This window comes from Aythya ferina, assembly GCF_964211825.1.
Source record: "Aythya ferina genome assembly, chromosome: 17".
Taxonomy (NCBI): Eukaryota; Metazoa; Chordata; class Aves; order Anseriformes; family Anatidae; genus Aythya; species Aythya ferina.
In genome coordinates, this window is record NC_140316.1 from 7,491,181 (window position 1) to 7,504,301 (window position 13,121).

Below are 13,121 nucleotides of genomic sequence, written 5' to 3' on the forward strand. Positions count from 1 at the left end.
TTTGATGACAGAAAAAAGCCATGAAAATTTTGGGGGTTTGATCTCTTACTTGTTTTACTTTAAAAGGTAAAGCATGTTATAATACCATCTAACAGCTATTTTAAGAGTATACTCACTTTAGAATTTATCAGATGCTCACTACAGGGTCTATTACTCCCCAAATACAAAAGTAGTGCGGAATCACTGAGCCTTTTTTCTTGTTGTCTTGCTAAATTTTATGATAGATCAAATAAAATAGAAAAAAATATTCAGAAAGGGGAAAAAAGTTTTTAGTTATTGTGGAGCAGAGAAAAATTGGTACCCCTCCTCCTTTCCCCCACCCCCAGGTGGTTTGCAGCATTATTCAACACAAAATTAAGTCAATGGGAACTTTCTTCTATCCTCACTAGCTGTCAAATCGCCAGTTATTTGGGGGTAGTTATATACATTTTAATATTAAGATCATTGAGGATTGATGGCATGGCATTTTGACAGTAGGTCTTTAAGTTTCTGCTGTACTTGTAGTGCGACATTGAGAGTTTCACCTGCAGGACAACATGAAATTTCTGATTGCTTGCACTTAAATTGTGAGGTAAAAACAAGTGTTGCTCTTTTAAACTAATGCTGAAGGTAAGAAATACTAAAATCAACTACTGTGTCTCAAAGGATTCGTGGAGAACCTGAAGAATTTGCTACTGCATCATGACAGTACTGTACGACAAAAAACAACAGAAATCTTCTGTATAATGGCAATGCATAATGTCGGCAGGTAGGTATAATTCCAGAATTTACTGAATATTGCGGGATGCAATAAAGTTTCTGTAAGAAATAAAAACAGAATTTCTAATTTTTTTGAAAGATAAGTGCAATGTAAATAAGAGTATTCAATTAACGTTATGCATCTAGTAAATATTTGAGATGTATCTTGCATAGTTAAATCTGTCTTCCAATGCTTGTAGGCAAGGGTTGATACAAAAGGGAGTAATACCTGCCCTCGCTGAGCTCATGGATGATCCAGTAGATATCTGTCGGAAGAACGCACACCAAGTTTTTGAAATGATGGCAAAGTTACATGAAGGTAGGGGATTAATCTGTAATTAATTATGTAAATCAGCAAAGGAGATAGGTAGGTGAATTTAAGTTTTTCTTTTCCAGATTTATTTTACCAGTCAATTGCACTGTGCATTCCACAGATTCTCTATTAATGTCTCTGAGCCCATGCTTGTAGGCAGTGTTTCTTAAATGTACTCTTTGATAATGCTTTTAGGTGGTAAATTAAATAAAAAAGACAAAAAAAATTGGGGATGATTCAGGGAACACTGAAGTTTGTATTTTCCAATATTTTATTCAAATACTGTTTGCCCTTCAGTACCAAAAGCTAGATAATACAGTTAAATGGCTTGAATTGGTAAGATAAAAAATATGATAAATATCACTTAACTTCAAGATGCCAAATTGAGCTAGTCATCCTATACTCCCTGCACAGCAGGAGACAAATCAGCATCTCCAGGGCCAAAAGATTTGACCTATCATAAGTGGTGAGCTTAAGATTACATAAATGGACATCAACAGAGCAGAATTCATTTCCAGTGAGATAAACAGAAGCTAGGTTGATTACATCAGGGTCAGGTGTCTTGTTTTTAAATGCTTCATGCATAGATAAAGGAATTTAAGCTGAGAGTGTATAACTCACCACAAGAATAGGCCATTGTACATGATTATTTTTACCACATACATAGCTTATAGTTTTCTAAATCTTTTGTACACTAGTGGAATTTATGCAGATTTGTTACTTTTATATCCAGATTCTACAGATTCTAAATCTTAGTCTCAAACCTTACTATTCTGGTTGATGGAAATGTTTGTAAATCAGTAGAAGTTACTAAGCATTCATCCATACAGGTTATTACTGCATAATTCAGTTGTAAGCCTTATTGTTCATTCCCTGTTGTCCTGAACTTTCTGCATAGCTCTAACCTTTAGACTACTAGATATCTAGCCACATCTAATGTAGGAGCTTACCACTTGTCTCCTTTTACTGGTGAAAATTTCAGATGTGTGCACAATGTAGAATTTAGAAATTTCACTGTTTGGGAACTGCTGTACAAAAGATTTTTAGATACAAATTTGAGACAAAAATGCAAAGAACAGCTAACGTTCTATGTAAACACATGCTCACCTTTAGGTTCTTGGACTTAATGGAAAAAGGTTACATTTTAAATGTCCTTTCCAATAAAGTTTAGTAGTTTTATGCTGGCTTTTTGAATGCACTCTGCTGATTTGAGCTGAACGTCTATGGGGTGCAAGCTGAAATTTTTATAGCTGGTAGTTGATACTCATTTTAGCAACAGCAAGGGATAAAGAATCATAAACTAATATTTGATCTTTAATCTGTTCTCTAAGTCCACTATTGCAAGTGTATACTAGCAATATTTAAATGCTTACTCTTAGATTTTCAAAAATCTTTTTTTCTTTAGACTAGTATTTCAATTTGAAGCTAGTAAAGTTAAAGACATTCAACACACATTGTAGCATATTTCTAAGTATTTCAATTGCAGCCACTTCAGAATTCAATCTGGACAGAGTGGGAAGACTTTTTTTTTTAATCCTTTTAAGGATTTACTTTTAATATTTCAATGGAAGTTGAAGGTATTTTAAAGCTTACCTACTTTTATCTATTCTAAAATCTACTATACTTATTATTATATGGAACTATTCATTAAAGATGTCTCAGAATACATTTTTAGCTAATAATTTGATAGTTATCACTTGTCTGAAAGTTTTGGCAGCAATAACAATAACTAGTTTCAGTTCACACTCTGCTGGAATTTTTAAAAGGTAAGATAATGTAGCGTTTCAGACATTAGTATTAATTTAAAGGTTGCAATATAATAGCAGAGTCCTGTTTGAAAATAATAGTCTTTTATGGGGAGACTGCCAGATCAAGCAATTTTTAAGAACAAGGGTTACATAGAAAGTATTTTATTAAAACCATCATTTCTGTTTAGAGATGTATTGTAGCAGTAAGCAATATTCGCTCGTGGTGGTGCCAAAACATAAAACATTGCTTATTAATAATTCTACAGAAATCAATATTTTGTCCAAAGTAGAGGATACATAATGGAGCACCATGCTGCTGCTTAGGGATCAAGAAAAGGTCTACTACCCTTGTTCCATCTGTATCCCTGCAGACATCTGAATATTTCTGCTTAGTTCAGGAGCCACTGACAGGAACTGTCATGGCTATAAAGCACCAGGTTGGTGATAAGGGGGAAAATAAAAGATAATACTGTACAAGGAGGGATCAGGTTGCCTCCTGGAGTGAAAGGATTATCAATCCTGGTGCACTGAGAACTCAACAAAAGCTGAGAGCCAGCTGCAGCTCTCTCCCCCCTCAGGACATTGCCTTTGGTTGAATGCAAAGGATTCACAGCAGATGAGGTGAGCAGAAGCCTCTGCCACTAAAAGAGCAGCTTCCAAATCCAGTCCCAGTTTAGTACAAGTTGCTTATACAGTTCTGAAGGGCAGATCATTTTCAGTGAGCTTTCTCATGAGCTAAGGCTGATGGCTGTTTCCCTGTTTTGCCTTTCCCACTTCAGGTACTGGTGGCAGATAAGAAGCAGGTTTTTCAAATCAAGTGATCAATAACACAAACCTGTATGAGGGAAGTAGCAAAGAGTAGTTAGTAGTATGAGGAGAAAAAAAAGTATTTAACAAATTTTTGAATTAGTTATTTGGTAAGTTCTGTGCATCAGTGCCTTCATTAAAGTTTCCTTCTAACTGTAAGTAATGAGAGTTGTTACTCTATTAGAAAAAGGTATCTTTGTTTAGAATACATTTATTTTCCTTCATTAATCCTCAGCATTTAGCATAATCCTGATGTATTTGCAGTGCTCATGTACTGCATGTTTGTGTGGGCCAATTTATCCCCTATATCCTCCCCACCCCCTTCTATTTATGAAGAAATTTAAAGTGGATGTAGAGGAACTATTTACATCTGTGACGCAGGCAGAACTTTATCTTCTGATCCTGTACTCAAGTCTCTCACCAAATATGATACTGCTCACATTCTCTTTACACTTGAATTATTGCCTTTTTACGTGAAATTCTCTTCCAAAGCTTAGTTTCTTCAGCTGTGAAATGATTGGAAGTTTTGACTATTTACTCTGTCAACTTCTGTGCTACTAAAAGCCTTCAAGACACATTCAGAATATAAGTCCTTGCCTAGATTAAGTTAGTCTTGCATAGCATTCTCCAGACCAAGTTCTTATACAATATACTTCAACATTTTTGGAGGGGAAAATAGGAAAAAAAACTGCGCTTCTCAGCCTGTCAGCTACATACAGTCTGTAAAATGAGTGGTGTAGATGATAAGCTAGCATGTTGTGTTTGAAAGCATCTCTGATCAGTTACTCTCTACTGGAGATGTTGTTCTGAGGCATGTATTCTTGTTTAGCTAGAAAATATAGAATGTATGCATATGCCTGTATTTTGTACATTAAAAATGTACATGCCTGTGTTTAAGGGGTGGAATATAATTCCTTGAGCAGAATTTTTATTATGGGGTGAAATCACCTACAGATGGTTTCTTACACAAAAAACAGAAACGTGTTTAAATTGCTTCCTGTGCTATGAGGCAATTTGAGGAGTTATCAGGGAGAACAGCAAATATTTTCCGATAGGTAATAAGAGTCATTATTTCTTTATCTGTGCAATATGTCAAATGAATTGCCTCTGCCTGGTAATTCAGCCATCTTCAGCCAGTCTAGAAGCCATCTGGCTTCCTCTCTTTGTATTTACTTCTACACTCACATCTAGGAAGTCTTGTAGCAGCTGGAGGAAGTTAGCAACTAATAAAGCATTCCTCAGCTAAATTTCTGATGCTTCCTACAGCAGAGGAAATTTCCAGAGCCAAAAGTCAGTATGCTCCATAGTAGCTGAAAAGGAACATAAGCTGTACATGCATTTGGCATGGAGTAAATTTGTTTTTGTTTACTGGAAGGTGGTCAATGACTCCAGCTAGCTCTGTGCCAGGCCACCTGGTCTTTCTCCAGATAGGAGTAATTTAGGAAAATGTGGTTATTTTAAGTGAATCCACTTACAGACTACTTATGATTCCTAAATTTAAAAATGTATAGCAGCACCCTCCAATAACAGTGAAATTGCTAAACACCAAAGAATAGAGAAGTACACTAAGACTGGGAAAACACTGAGGGGTAGGGTAGTATTTCCCAAGGAAAGAACAACTTAATGGCAAGAAATAATGGACAGAAAAAAGACAAAAATAAGATACATGTATGTATTCAATAGAGGATGAAAGCAGCAGCAGAACCAGCAGCAACAGAAAATGAAGAACACAGGCGACGAAAGATTACTAGAAAAACTTTCACTCTTTGTAAAAACAGTTAGTTGAGATTTAGCATTGAGTGTTATGCAATGAGTGACCTGGGGAATAACAAAAACAAACAAACAACTGTGGAAAGAAAAAAGTTATCTTTTGCTCAAGGTGTATTTAATAGTGGAAAAGTTTAATAATTCCTAGCTATGATCTTTTTGTTTTTAAGTGTACTTAACCCTTCCAGGCAGAGATTGAGGTGGGTTGGATGATACAGTGGATTTTTAAAGCTTGTTGGAGCATCCATTTGGGAAGAGCCCAATAGATTAACACTTCTATTTTACTGACCCTCACTGTCTCCGCGATTCCACCTTTGTAAAATTATAACCAACCAGATCTGTGGATAAGGACTGTTTAAGGATACCTTTTTAACTTCGAAACCTGTTTTGTTGCATGGAATGCAAATGATAGAAGGACAGATGGCATTCATATTGTAGCAGATGGAACATCTCTTCTGTGAATGTCATCGTTGCCCAGGTGAAGTGAAATCCCAGCTGTATTAATACTTTTTTCAGGTGGCAGTGCACTGCATCACTGATAAACCTGAGAACTGAGGATATAGATGCAAATTTAATTGCATCATTTATCTAGGTGAAAGACTGAGAGCCAAAGGATTTCATTTCAGCACCTGTTCAGTGTACAGACTTTTTATTTTTCAACCTTCCTATACCTCAATTTTTTCTTACATAATGGAAAAATATTTTTTTGTGTAAAACAGTTTAACATCTTGAATTCTTCAAATAGAAAACAGTAATCAACTCAGAACATCAAAATCAAAAACATCATAGGAATTAAATTATTAGAAAGTTAATAGCTAGCCATTGCTGTTCAGAGAACATGATTAAATGAATTGATTATTTAACTTATTTACTACTTTATTCATCCCCATTCCTATGTTTTTCTTAAACTAAATAGGAACATAACATGCACTGCTTCACTTTTTCTTTTCCCTCCCCAAATAATCTTCATTTAATGATAAATTAAGGACTGACTCTTTTTCTTTAGGAAACATCTTTAGTCCTTCGACAAAATATCCTAGGTTCTCAACTTGTTGTAGGTTGCCTGTGGTACTAATGTTGTAAGGACCTTCTCAACTGAATAAAGATTTTTATACAGAAAAGATCTCTTACCCTCCTCAAAGTTAACTACACTTCAGGTTTTGCTTTTCTTACTAAGCTTTCTTATCTTGAAGACATGCCCTAACAAAGGCCAGCATTTTCTTGTTTTTTCTTTCATCACTCCAAAGCGACCACAGTACCGCACAAGCCAGAGGTGAAGGAGACATACCATCCCATAGTCCAAACATTGAGAAAAGGAAGTCCACACTCATTTTATACCTTTTTCACAATTATCTAATGATAGTATATTACACTATAGAAAGCAATTTATACTAGGAACACCACATGAGATCTCAAGTACTTTAACAGTAAACCAATATTAAGGGATTCTAGACTGGCTCTGTGGATTGTACTATCAATTATCATAATTAGCTTTTAGTAAACTCACCAAGTCAAGCAGCCTGACTACAAACACCACAAGCAGGTAATAGCACCTCCTCATTTCCACTAAGAGCTAAATATTCCCTGCCTGACATACCAAACCAAAAGGTTTGGTTTTATACCCCTGAGGTGCAGCCTCATTGGCTCATTTACTTCTGTCCTTCAGGTGTAACTGTTACCAGGGTATGCTTAAAGGAGCTGTATGACTTCAGTACAGGGATAAAATACCTCATTACAAAATTAAATGGATTTTTCCCATTACTGATTACATCTGGACTGAAGACTTTGCAAGTCTTAACCCATGACTTGAGACTCTGAGAACCTTTTTGGTTCCAGTTGCATTCTCTAGTAAGGTTGAAAATGATTACTGCTTGAACCACTGCCTTCAAGTGAATTGTAGTTCTCTTGGCAGTCACAGCTCACCACTAACATAATACTTCATGTCACTTAAAAAAAACCTACTTTGAATTTAGATATCCTCAAACAGTTGAAAAGGAGGATTCTTAAATACAACATGAGAAAGGTTAGGACTTTTTGTTGTGTTTTGTAGAAATGCTGAGAAACAAAGAAATGAAACTATCCAGGCACTGTAAAGTACTTTCAGCTGGTCTCAGAAACCATTAGTGGGGTGAAGGTTTTAAATCAAATTCTGTTTAAACTCCAGGGATATTATTTGCCTAGCACCTTCTAACAAGTGAAGTTAAGCGAATAAAACAAGAAGCCTCCTATAAGAATGATATGCTGTTTCTACAAGAGTTGCAAATTTTCTTACACCCAGACCTTTAAAGATTGCAGTTAGAGGATGTTCTTAAAGAACCTTGTTGATGGAGAATCTGAATTGATGGAGTTTTTAGGAGAACTTCGGTGAAAAACCATCAGTGACCTTATATAAGCACTTTAAAACAAAGTTTTTAAGGGCACAAAAAAAAACCACACAAATACTTCTATGTTTTAAAGCCTATCTTTCAAAAGCATGTGCCAGATGGAAGTTCATATTGGTATTTGGAGACATACAGAGTTCAGTAATACAAAAATGTGGACTTATCATATTTTTCACTTTTTAAATAGAGGTTTAGGAGACCAACTTCATGGACTATTCAAAAATTTATATGCTTATACCTAGACTACTTCTAAGCCCAGAGATTGTGAAAATCATCAGTGCAAAGTGTGTGCTGGTGTAAGGTAATATATGGGTAAGCTTCAGAAGTTTCTTTCCTGTAGCTTCATCTTAATCTTGATCCATGGCTTCTCTCCTAAAATTGCTACTGTCTCCTGAAAGTATCCAACAAGAACAACATGCAGTCAGAATTTGTAAAGATACTAAATGGAAGACATCCCCTAAAACTTTCTGAGTTGCTCAGAATTGAAATTTGCTGAATGTTTGTGAATGAACTGAAGGAAACATTCTAGAGCAAATTAACAAAACTCAGCAGTCTGTCATAGAGGAATCAAAGGTTTGCAAATATTATCCAATTAAGGAACAGCTGTATAATAACATTAAGTAATGAACACACTATAGACAAGTTTGGTATCGTTTGAATTATTTATTTTTTAAGTGGACAATTTAATTGTTGATGTTATTAACCATTTTGTTTTAAGTTTCTTGGAGCCCTTGGCTGAGATTTCTTGCACTAATCATAGTACATAGGGGGAACAAAAGTAGAAGGATATTTTCCAGTGTGCATGTGTGTCTGTGTCTCTGTGTACGTATGTGCTTTACAATTATCAAACATATATTTACACACCAACTTTACACTGAAGTCTTTAAGAAGTCTTTTCTATGGCAGGGGAAAGAATCAACTGACCAAAGACTTGGGTCTATATGATCCATTTGAGATTTTCCAGTATAGTCCCACAGAGCTTCTTATGCATTCAAACCTTTGCCAGAATGTTACTCCATCCAGTAGTGTTTCTTTATGAGATGAAACCTGGAGCTGAGGAATGCATCTCTTCAGTTTTCTTGACTTCACTAAACTGTAAATAATTTAAATTATTAAATTGAAATATCAAGACATTTAGTTATTGTTCATATCGCTCATCTTTAACCTTCTAATAATACATCACATTTTAAAATAATTAAAAACCCAACAGAAGAAGACTTTGGAGGCTATATACTACACCATATATAGTCACCATGGCTCCTGCTTCTTGGGAAATCTCTTACAATAGTACGATTCCCAGAAGTTATTTGGAGCAGTGAAACAGAATTGTCCGTTGGCAACTTTCACATTCAGCAGTCCAGACACTACAACAATAATTTAAAAAACTGCCTTGTGATTTGTTTTTATTATCTGTATTAAAAAAGGAACACTAACCTACTTCTTAAATATAGTTTGCTTTTTTTTTTTTTTGTGAAACACCACAAGATTTGGCAAAAAAAGATGTAAAAGAAGACTGTTTCGATGTATAAAACTCCTTAGCAGTAGAAGAAACACTGACCTTAATTTGGCCTATTCATAGATTCATTTCTTGTAGTTTTGCTGCATATTTTGAAGCCTTAAAGAGCAGAAAGGGCTGATAGTCAGTTTGGAAATCACAGAACAGTTGCACACCAACAATTCCTTTAACAGGCAAGGTGTCCATGATAAAGTAAAGCAGAAGTGTGTACATAGTATATGCTGTGAGTCATGTGCATACATGATGTACGTGTGTTTAGTTTGGCTGTATACCAGCACTGTGGGTGCATGCCCATTCTCTACAACTTTTAAGTAGTATTTTGCTTAAACACTCCTGTTTGTAGCTTCTGATTTGAACTAGTTTTTCTCCCCAACACAACCATTCTGATCCACACCATGCAAATGAGTTCATCTGTCACTCACCAGCTTTATATCTTCACATCAGTAAAATTTTAGGACAACTGGATGAAGAATTATTTCTTACACAGAACATGATAACACTCCCACTGTAGGAAATGGAATGAAACAAATGGAATAAAAGTGCAGTGACTGTGGTGAAAACATCTCCACAGAGTTAGGCCTCAATCTCTTTTTTTCTTTTTGTTTGGATTTTTGTGTGTGTGTGTGTGGTTTATTTTTCATTTGGGGGGGATTTGTTTGTTTTTTTGTTTGTTTGTTTGTTTTGTGTACGTGTGATTTTTAGAGAGGAGACTCTCACTCTCCAAAAGATATATTTGTGAAAAATAATGTAACAGGCTAAGGGGGCATAAGAGGAACTGTGTACATACATCAGATTTCCCCTTTTTTCTCCTTGGGCTACTAAGCATTGCCCCATTTTTCCCACTAGAAGTGGAAGTGGTTAGCCTCTTTTTTAATCGCTTCGGTAAAACAGATTAAGCCCAAGGATTCTTAGCAGAGGCCAATGTATTTGAGATTGTTCTGAATGATGACATCTGTCACTGCATCAAAGACAAATTGGATGTTACTGGTATCAGTGGCGCAGGTGAAGTGTGAGTAGATCTCCTTGGTCTCCTTGTTACGATTCAAGTCCTCAAACTGGCGCTGGATGTAGACTGCTGCCTCCTCGTAAGTGTTTTGGCCTTTATATTCAGGAAAGCAGACTGTTAAGGGGATACGCCGGATTTTTTCTGCCAGCAGATCTTTCTTGTTCAAAAAAAGGATGAGGGAAGTGTTGATAAACCAATTGTTGTTGCAGATGGAATCAAAGAGACGCAAACTTTCTGCCATTCGACTCTGTAGGAGAGAAAACAAGGTCAATAATAGTCTTTTAGCATAACTGTGGAGAGCACATGGAGTACATTATTATGCCTGCTAATGTGCAAAATCTGCTTATAGAAAGAACTTTGTTCTGTTTGGTGACTGTCCATCTTACCTGAGTGTGAAATTTCAGGAACCTTAATTCATGTATTTTGTTACAATACATTTCACAAGAGACTGACTCTTATTTATTTATTTATTTTAATAAATTACAACTATGAGGGCAAGTCTAACACTAAACATTTTGAAACAGCAAGTGTAACTTGGGAAAAGATGGTTGAGTTCAAAATCAGGTTAGCAATATAAACTTTTTTTTTTTTTTAAATAAAAGGGATAATTGATTTCTAAGGTTTTCACACTACTGCAAGATTCTGTGGTTGAAGTTTTAAAGACTAAAATACTATAGCACAATTATAACACTACATCATTACATGTGTGGATTAGCACGCTGTACACACTCCAACGTTTTCCTGGTCTCACTTCTCTCCATTGTATAATAGTAGACTTGGAAAGGTACACGAGAAAAGGAACCACATTCTAGTGTGTTGAGGAAACTTGTATGTTGTATAATTAAAGGTAAAAGCTGAAGTGGGCCGGACGTGTTTAACATCTCTCTGTCTGCTGCCCTGAACAAGCATTTCTATTGATGACCAAATGTAGAATGACCAACACAGTTGCATATTTGGAAGTAGCAATTCAATGCTGCTCTAAACCGAAAGCAGAAATTGCTGGAAATCATCGGCCGTTTTGGTACTTTCTGAGCGCTGCTCCTGCCAGTACTGCTGGTGCAGGTGGAGCTGTCCATGGTACCCTGTGCTCTCGGAAGGCTTAGGTTACTGGGAACAGAACGTTTTGAAAAGAATTTGAGCTGAATAAAATAAAGATTGTTGTATTGTCAAAAGTAAATACAGAAATATCTCAATCAAGCATTTTTGCTAAAGGTCGATGTTTTCCAGCGTGTTCCAATACTTAGTCAGATATTTGTCTACATGAAACATTTCTAAGGCATGCACTCATATTTTCTCTCTGAAGGAAAGCTATTACAATTAAACAATAAGATTTCATTTCAATCTTTTTCAATATCCAGCAATAGTTTTTCTTAATAAAACTGTACACTGGAATAAGTGGTCCTTTATTCTCTCCCAGTTCAGCTTTGTTCCTGTACTGCTGAAAGTAGGAAAAGGCTGTATTCATGAAAGGGCTTAAAATATATATATATGTATTTTTTTTCTGTACAGCAAATGCATTAGGAAAAAAGTATAGAAACAAATATACACAAAACAACGTATTTTAGTAAATCACTCACACTGTCCTGGTTACAAATCAGAATAACCTCTTCTGCCTAGCAATAACATTTGATCACATTAAAGAATATCCTTCTGGAGTTTATTATTGTTCCACAAAAACAAAATATGAAGACTAAGTAAAATAACCATTGTATATTTCTTGGGGATTAGCATATCTAAAACGACTAAATGACTTGACAGAACAATTCCCTTTACCCTTTACAGTGCTTCAGCCTGAATCATAAATGAAAATGGTTTCCATGGGTAGGTCGTTACACTGTTACGTGGAAGCTTATTCCTTTTTCTGTGACATTTCCATAAAAACAGAAGACTTGAATAAAAAAATTATAGTAATTACTTTTGCTTTTCTCAGTTACACTCATTTTTATACTAAAGAAATGTGTAATTAATGTTTATTTGATACACTTCCAAACAAGCTTAAAATTCTCTCTTAAGCCCATTATAAAGGGCTTAAATAGCTTAAGGACACACAAGTTTGTCCAAAAACAAAACAAACTGAGAGGGCATCGTAGGTACAGCAAAGGCAAAGGGTCTTCATTTTGATAACTTAGTTATCCTTGTGAATTAAAGTCTGGGAGGGAGAGGCAGTTTAGCTTTTATGCTAGCCTTAGATTTTCCCTGAGAGACTACAGCTCAGATGTAACACCATGAATATTAAGCTAGTATATTTTTGTTGTGTTTACAGGCCTCACAGATTTATATTCATGGCAATTCAAGCAATGCAACAGTGACCAGGCTATATGTTTCACATTTGGGGATTTGATTGTGATTAGATATGTTATCTTTTTTCCTTTTTCTAATAAACACGTGCATTTAAGAATAAATTGCTACAGTAAGTATGATAAAGAACTGTAATAGTGCAATAAGGTACAATTTAAGAAACTATTACAGAAATTAGATAGATTCTGAAGGTATTACAGGTTCTGAGATGTAGATAATAGGCTGAAAATTTGCATTCTTTCAGTAACATGTGTTTAATTTCTTCTTTTTATTTAACTAGAATTGTTGATCTGTTTGCCAGTTATTCACTTCTTGAAAGTTTAGGTCAACTAATTTTTCAGCTTGATGATATGCTGCTAGTTATTTTAAACTCCTTGGGCCATTTTCATATCAGTTACCAAAGTGTGAGTTATACATTTTCAACATTCCCTTCTTAAAAATAAAAATATCAAAATAAATTTAAAAAAGCTATAAACATCTATGAATTTACTGACTTCAGAGGAGTCATCAGAGGAAGAGCAACTGTCTGCTTTCAAACTTTTTATAT

The 13,121-nt window shown here is 35.3% G+C and overlaps 2 protein-coding genes across 5 annotated transcripts in view; one reads left to right on the forward strand and one right to left on the reverse strand.

The window, feature by feature from the left end:
- RSPH14 (radial spoke head 14 homolog) overlaps window positions 1-13,121 on the forward strand; it is a 92,383-nt gene that overhangs the window by 893 nt on the left and 78,369 nt on the right. Inside the window, exons 2-3 of the mRNA XM_084539077.1 lie at window positions 646-748; window positions 939-1,057. Of these exons, the coding sequence (XP_084395203.1) occupies window positions 646-748; window positions 939-1,057 (222 nt within the window). The remainder of the gene's footprint in view (window positions 1-645; window positions 749-938; window positions 1,058-13,121) is intronic.
- Window positions 9,193-13,121, reverse strand: part of GNAZ (G protein subunit alpha z) — a 67,922-nt gene continuing 63,993 nt past the window's right edge. For all 4 annotated transcript variants that reach the window (XM_084539075.1, XM_084539074.1, XM_084539076.1 and 1 more), the window contains one exon: window positions 9,193-10,523. In XM_084539075.1, the coding sequence (XP_084395201.1) occupies window positions 10,179-10,523 (345 nt within the window). In that variant the 3' untranslated portion in view covers window positions 9,193-10,178. The remainder of the gene's footprint in view (window positions 10,524-13,121) is intronic.